We start from the raw sequence: 7,914 nt of genomic DNA, 5'->3' as shown, positions 1-7,914 counted from the left end.
GGGGGGGGGGAGGCGTGGATCGTCGCGACGCGTCGGACGCCCGGGGATTAAAAATAATGTTTCGAGCGTGACTGGCCAGTCCCTAGGGGATTACCGGCGTGGGCAGCAGCCATTGGCCCCGCGCGGATTTGATTCCGGCCGGGGAGAAACGACACGTCTGTTTTTTCTTTCGCCATCCCCCTCCCCCTCCCCCTCCCCCTCGTTTAATCCACCTCCCGTTCCTCGATCGAGAAAGAGCATTTTTTTCGGGGGTTTGGAAATGGATATTTTCGGGTGGAAACGTTGGAAAAGGGGGAGGGGGAGGGGGGGGGAGGACGGGATCGATTTGAATATATTTAACTGGCCGAGTCTGGACCGATTTCTGGTTCAGGTAGGAAATTGGGAAGGGGGAGGGGGGGAGGAGATTTGATTGTAATTTTTTTTTTTTTTTTTTTTTTATTATTAAATTTTGAAACACGAGCGAGCGGAATTTTTGAATAAATTAATAATACAAGTAAGCGACTATGATGTGTTTTTTTTTTTTTTTGAATTTGATTTTGAATTAATTCGGTAGATGTGTGTATGTATGTATGTAGTTTGATGCGGTTTGAAGGAAGCGAAATTAGTTAGTTTGGAAGCGTGTATGTAATTTATTTCATTCAACGAGACGAAAGTCTTTTCAAGCTTGTTCTCTCTCTCTCTCTCTCTCTCTCTCTCTCTCTCTCTATGGTTGAGGGAAAAATTAAAATTTTATAAATTTTTTTTATTTCAAATTCTAGAAAGTAGGTGTAAGATTTAAACTACTTCCATGATTGTTAATAAAATACCAATTTCTCGTAATTGTTTGAAAGATAATAAGATTTTACTTTAAACTTTCACAAAGTGTTGATACATTCTCATTGAATTCATTGGGGCTTCGTTCTGTAAATTCCTTCAAAGTGTCAAGTTTTAATTATAATAAAAGGATGGCGAGGATTGCGTTTCCGTGCCGTGACGAGGAGAAAATGGGGAATGGCAATCACAGTAGATATTAATTTCCATTAAGGAACATCCAATTTCCAAGGTGGATAGTAAAAAGAGTCGATAATTATATTTAACAGCGGACGTAAAGGACTCTGATAGATTAGACCTCGAAACCTTCGATTCTCCTATATTCTTCTTCTCCTCCTCCTCCTCCCTCCCCCTCTTCCCACTCTTTTTTTTTCGCACGACCATCTGACGACCATCATCGTTTTATAACGAGATCGACTGGATATGGACGTAATTAGAATACCAATTATCAGATGGGTTTAATCGAAACCGTGATTACCATCTTCCGTGACACTCCAATTTAAAACTACTTACTCAATTTTCTTCGAAAAGGCTATTATCACGTTCATCTTATCGCGTAAAAATTTTATATCGTATCAAAAAAAAAAAAAAAATCGAAATTACAAAATCATCTAAAAACGCAAATTCCTCAGGGAAAAAAAAAACAACTAATTTTTCAAATCTAACTTAATTAATTCATATAAAAATTAATTCATTTAAAGCAATCAATCAAAAATTTAGATATTTCAATTTTAATTGGCAAGATATTCCAAAAGTTTCACGAAAAAAACGATTCAAAGATCCAAATCAACCTCCAAATTACTCTATAAATTGGTTTAACTATAAATTCTAAATCTAAAATCCAAAAATTTATTAAAATTTTCGTTCAAAATTAGATTGCAATTTGTTCAAAAAGGAAGAAATTCAACAAATGATTTAAACTTATTCAAATCTCCTTACTTTATCTTTATCCATTCTCAAATCTCAAGACAACAAATCCAAAAAACATATTTTATCGATAATTTAAAATTTTCAAATCTTTATCTACTCAAAAAAAAACCTAAAAAATTTCAAAAAGAAAAAAACTCTTGTCCAAATCTTCATTCACTCTCAAATCTCGAAAAACCAAATTAAAAATCCAAGAAACAATCGATAATTTAAAATTCTTAAACCTTTATCTCTTCCAAAAATTCGACCACCTGAAAAATTTCAAAAAGAAAGAATCAATTGAAAACTCTTCACCCCCTCTCAAATCTCAAAAAACCAAATTAAAAATCCAAAAAACAATCGATAATTTAAAATTCTTAAACCTTTATCTCTTCCAAAAATTCGACCATTTGAAAAATTTCAAAAAGAAAGAATCAATCAAAAACTCATTCGCTCTCAAATCTCAAAAAACCAAATTAAAAATTCAAAAAACAATCGATAATTTAAAATTCTTAAACCTTTATCTCTTCCAAAAATTCGACCACCTGAAAAATTTCAAAAAGAAAGAATCAATCGAAAACTCTTCACCCCCTCTNAAAAAAAAAAAAAAAAAAAAAAAAAAAACAGTCGACAATATAAAATTTTCTCACTCTGAAACCTTTACCTATTCCTAAACCTCCAACCAACGAGCCAAAGAAAAGTAAAGAAAAAAAAAAAACGTAAAAAATATACTCGACCTGAAGCATCACGACGCGTGAAAGAAGGACGAGCACCCCCCCGGATGCACCTCCTCTCTCCGTTCCTCTCTGAAGCCCAGTCACCGCCCAATCGCCATGTTCTCGCCACCTAAGATCCGCGGGACGCCAATTACGCCCATGCGGTTGGTCGCCATCAATCAGCGAAATTTCCGAAACGCAAATATGGTAAGACAGTCGGTGCCTCGCGACTCCTTTCAAGGAAGACGTGGAAGACGTTCCACGAACCAGCCTCCACTCCGACTAGCACGTCCTCGCACACCTGCGCCGTCCTTCTCTCGTCCTCTTCCCCATAGAGGAGTAGGCGCGCCATATCCACTTTTATCCCTTTTCGCGTATAAGGTGTTCACCTGTCACTTAGCGCAGCGTCCCGGGAGCAGCTTCAATTACGGCTCTCCCTCGCGCACGTACGTTAAACCGCGTACACACATTTATACACACACACACACATACACACACGGCTTCGTTATCCAACCGGCCGATCCTCGAGGATTGTTATTAGCCGTAATCCGCGTGGTAATTCGATCGAGGGATGGAAGGCCTCGTGTTATTCGATCGGTTGTCCAGTTCCACCGCGCGACCAATCGGTTCGAGCCAGAGTTGGAGAAGGTTCGATCGCGTCGCGATTCTTGGACGTAAGGATACTTTTCAGTTTCAGATATAGATTTTCTATTTTATTTTCTTTTTTTTCACTAATAATTTACGTTTCTCTAATCGGTTACTACAGTAGCTCTAGTGTTGTCTTATTTACGATTTAATAAAGTGGAAATTTTATCTGTTATATAATATCGGTACAATAATACCAATTTAATTTTTCCAATAATATTAAACTCCTTGCACGACCTCGATTTCCCACACCCCCTTTAACTCGAGTAAAGCGAACAATTAGCCGGAGGAAATTAACGAGACGTGTGAGAAAGAAGACAAGAAAGGGGAGGGAGGGGAAAGGAGAATTTCACGTACACGTATGTAACGTAACACAGACGTGGGAGCTTCTACTAATTCCCCTTCTCCTTCTCTGTACTACGTAGCACCCAGGGGGACCTTTCGAGGATTGTGGCACTTAACGGATGATTAAGAGGGCAAATAGAGAATCGCGACCCCTTACCTTCTCCCCCCACAGGACACCCTCCTCGGCGTGCCGTACGTTTAATCGAGTTACCCCCCCATTTCGTAATCACCCTAGGCGTCCCCGAGGCGTTGCCGTGGCGACCACGGCCGCTCCTGAAACCCGATTGGCGGATCTTCACGCACGCGGAAACACCCGGCCACCCCTTTCTACGTGGCCCGTTCCCCAGGATCAGCTCGAGCGTTTCTCCTCTTTCGGGAGACCGCCACCCCTCCACCACCCTTACTGCGGCTCGATTTACACTCGGTTTAACCTGGCTATCTCTCCACCGCTCCCCCTCCCTCGAGTCATCGTCGCTTCGTCGACGACGCTGCTGTTTTGCTATTGGGGGTGTGCAGTAGCATGGTTCGTAAAAATCGTATAAAAGATGTTCCAAACAATGCTTGGACGATTTATGCGCGCAATCTTTCCCCCCTCGTGATTTCTCGGATTTCGGTCCTCGAATTTTTTGAAATTTGAGAACGAGAATTAAGAATTGAGAAAAAATCTTAAGGTTAAGATTTATTCGTTAAGGTTTTACAATTTTAAGTTTGCGGCAAGAGAGAGCGACGGAGATGGAGCTATCTTATTTGTTCTCTTTAATTGATTATATAAATAAGGTTCAACTTTTGAGATTTTTTTTATAATTTCGTGGAGAAGTTTCGTGTTTGATCCTTAAAAATTTGGTTCCATAAATATATTAACACTTTACTTTTATTTATTTTTAGTGGAACAGGTTTTTAAATTTTAATGTCTGCGTTATATTCTCTTTATAAAAACGTTACAAAAAATATGTTTTCGTGTGGTGAATAATTGGTAAGATTGGAATTTTGAAAGGAAGATTAATTAAATCTTCTTGAGATTATGATTTTTAGAAATGAATTTATATCATCCTTTTTATCCTTCTCATTTGATTCAATAAATCCAATCCTTATATCAACTCAAAAGCGTCGAAATTCAACGATCCTGTCGATCTTTCATATTTAATTAGAAAAAGAACAAGCTCACAATTTCTTCATATCGAAACGAATAAATCCTCGTTCGTTAATCAAAAATTCGAAACTTGAAATCAGCCGAAAATACTTGAATTTTAAAGAAAAGAAAATCCATCCAAATTCAATTAAGAAAAGAATTCCCAAACACGAGTTAAACCGTTTCGTTCCTCGCCCTATTTCCACCCCAAATTCCACTCTAAACTCCATCATCGTGACAATTTCCATTTGCAAACCGTATCGCTGAACGATCTCCACGCACGTCGTTCGATCCTCGACGAGGGGTTAATCCGGGTCTTGTCAAAACCACGTTGGATCGTATGTTAGACAAACATGGCCCCCTTCCACCCTTTTCCACCACCCCTCCCCTCTTTCGATCGTCGACAATGCTGATTTCACGCGTAGATAATTCGAAAATGGGGAGCCCTTTCAACCCTTCCACCCGAAGCAGGAAGCAGGAACAGGACAATGTGTATCTAACGTAGTCGATCCGGGGACAATGGACGATTTCTCGGGCACGGGATCGTTTTCCAGCCAATCGTCCCATCCCTTTTTCTTTTCCCCCTTGGCGAAAGGGGTTCCGCGTCAACGACACGGCCCATTGTAACCGGATACACCCCGTTAAGGGGTGGCTCCTTGATACACCGGGGTGGATTATAACTAGTTGCCACTTAATTTGCCGAGGCTGTGGGGTCGCACAACCCCTACCAATGTTGGAATTGGATTGGCCGGATCGATTATTCACGCTTTAGACGTGATTTGGCTTGCGCTCGGATCAAAGGAATAATTTTTACTTTATTTTCCCTCTTTTTTTCTTTTTTTTTTTTTCATAGAAGGGAGAGAGGAATTGTTTCTGAGATCGCGTAAAAATTCATCGACTTTATTAATCTTGTTATAACTCATGAATTGTAATAATTCTTACTAGATATGGCTTATTATAATTTTCAAAATTATTTCGTCAAAGTTACAATTCACGATTAATTTTGGAATACTATTTTTACAAAAGATGGAATTCGAAATGGAAAAATATTGGATTATTTTGTCACCAGAATATTAGGAATTCTCAAGCGGACAATTTATTTTAACTCGATTATTATTATTCGATTCGTATTAAATTTGTTTCATAATTTGTAAAACTGCAATCGAATTGAGGAAAATCGATTTCTGATCGTTGCAGGTGAAGGTATGGTTCCAGAACCGACGGACGAAGCACAAGCGGATGCAGCAAGAGGAGGAGGCGAAAGCGCAGCAGCAATCTGGGGGCGGTGGAGGCGGAGGTGGTGGCGGCGGTGGAGGGGGCGGGAACACGAACAACAATTCCAACAATAAGAACACCCATCACGTGAGCAAATGGCAACAGGAGACCGGAGATTATCACCACGAGGAGGAGGAGGAAGAGGAGCACATCGATCCGGAGGCGGAGGAGTGTTCTAGCGGCTCGGAGGCGTAGCTAGACGTTCTCTGCCTGGACTAAGGTGCCAGGAATTGCGTCTGACCGACGATGAACGATTGCTCGAATTTGTGGCAACCGTGGTTCGATCATGATCGACAAGAAGAATATAAGACCCCTATGGAGAAAGGAAAACCTTTTGGATTTTGTTGTACTGTGCGATGGAATTGCCGGAATTGCCCGGCTTGCCCGTGTAAAAATTTGGAATCGCGGGGGTGTAAAGCCAAGGAACAGGATGTATCGAGACGAAATCGAGAATCTTTTTTGGAATTGCCGGAGAAGAAATTTTTTTTTTTTATCGTGAACATCCAAAGAACGTCGCAGTGAAAAGTGTAGAGAGTTCTCGAATTTGAAAAGATTGGGGATTGAAACAAAAACAAAACAAAACAAAACAAAACAAAAACTTCGATGGAACGGCTGGAGTTGCCGAACGATACTTAGTGCGAGTGATCGAAATCTCGAGAATTGTCGGTGGAAATGGAAAAATTTCTTGCCGATCGACCAGAAATTGTATAAAAAAAAAATTGTCGATAGTGAGATCGCGCGTGTGTCACAATCTTAGGAAGTGAGTGTTACACGAGGTCTCGATTGTCTTGCAATTCAGCAGACTGCTCAAACAATTAGAGAGACTTGTGGAATTGTCGAAATTCCAGAAAAGAATGCATCGAGGGAAGATGTAACGGGACGGAAAGCGGCGGATAGAAGAGGCTAGGGAAGATGTAAAGGATCGGAACCAAGGACAATTCGAAGGAATTGTCGAGGAATTGCGCGTTTCCAAAGATCGCAAAAGTGAATGAGCGAATGAGCAGCGCGCGACGTTGGAGCGCGCGTGGATAAGCTCATGATCGTTCGATCGTGGAATTGCCGATGTTTCTCCATCGATCGGCAATTCCACTAGTCGTCGTTGGACGACGACGGAAGACTGCACTTTGGCAAGATCCCTTCGTTGGCAAGACTGACATATAGCTCACCCTCGTATCCCCCTCGTCGAAAGCGATCGAAGAAAAAAAGAGAGAGAGAGAGAGAGAAAAAGAAAAACGTGACCAGACTTTCCAAGACGATCGAAGGAATTGCGCAACTTCGTTTTTCGAAGTTTGTGCGCGGAAGCTGGATTAATGGAGGCATTGTTTCCCCCTAGAGCCGAGGCCAAATGGACCGGTTTCCGGCGGAAGCTCGAGCTTCAACGTAGCCCGTTGAAACGTTTTCGAAGAAACTCGATCGACCTTTTCGAACTTTTTTCCAACACACCATTCTCGACGGATGGAATTGCGCTACTCTCGGTGATATCTAATTTCTCCCGGTGTTTTTCTTGTACCATAGTTCCTCGATCGATTCGAAGAGAAACGCGAGAGAATATGTTCCTTGGGAATATATTTCGAGGATTATTCCTTTCGGAATATTTTTTAATGGAAAACGGATCGAATAGATCAGACGGGTTTCTAATCCTCCTCTAAATGGTTATTAATATATCGCGTTCACGCGCATCTTGCCATAAAAATCTCTGATGGCGGAGCACAATCTGCTCGTGTACATATAAATAAATAAATAAATAAATAAATAAATGAATAAATATCGAGAAGAATCGTAGACTGTGATCCGTGGTGGATCAAGCGTCCCCCCGTTTCGTTGTTGAAAGGATCGAAACGGAAGGACGTGTGGTATTTGCGTACGTGTGTGAACGCGTATATGCGCGTGTGAGCGAGTGTATGTTTGTGCGCGTGTATGAGTGCGTGTAATCTATACGATGTAATGTAAATAATTCGACGTGGAAAAGCGCGTTTTGATCGCTTTTGGAGGAAGTTGATGATTACGCAGAGAGGATTATGTAGAGAGAAAGGGATAAGAGGAATATGAGTGCTTGTTGATGATGTGTGGACACGCGATTCGAGCGAC

At 41.0% G+C, this 7,914-nt stretch overlaps 1 protein-coding gene across 1 annotated transcript in view; it reads left to right on the top strand.

Moving 5' to 3' along the window:
* LOC122713802 (homeotic protein empty spiracles-like) overlaps window positions 1–7,458 on the top strand; it is a 48,679-nt gene extending 41,221 nt beyond the window's left edge. Inside the window, exon 3 of the mRNA XM_043934576.1 lies at window positions 5,749–7,458. Within this exon, the coding sequence (XP_043790511.1) occupies window positions 5,749–6,021 (273 nt within the window). The 3' untranslated portion in view covers window positions 6,022–7,458. The remainder of the gene's footprint in view (window positions 1–5,748) is intronic.
* Window positions 7,459–7,914: the final 456 nt, after the last annotated feature.

This window comes from Apis laboriosa, unplaced genomic scaffold, assembly GCF_014066325.1.
Source record: "Apis laboriosa isolate Shangri-la unplaced genomic scaffold, ASM1406632v1 scaffold26_cov146, whole genome shotgun sequence".
Classification (NCBI taxonomy): Eukaryota; Metazoa; Arthropoda; class Insecta; order Hymenoptera; family Apidae; genus Apis; species Apis laboriosa.
Note: the sequence above shows the minus strand (reverse complement) of the source record. Positions and strands in the feature narration are given on the sequence as shown.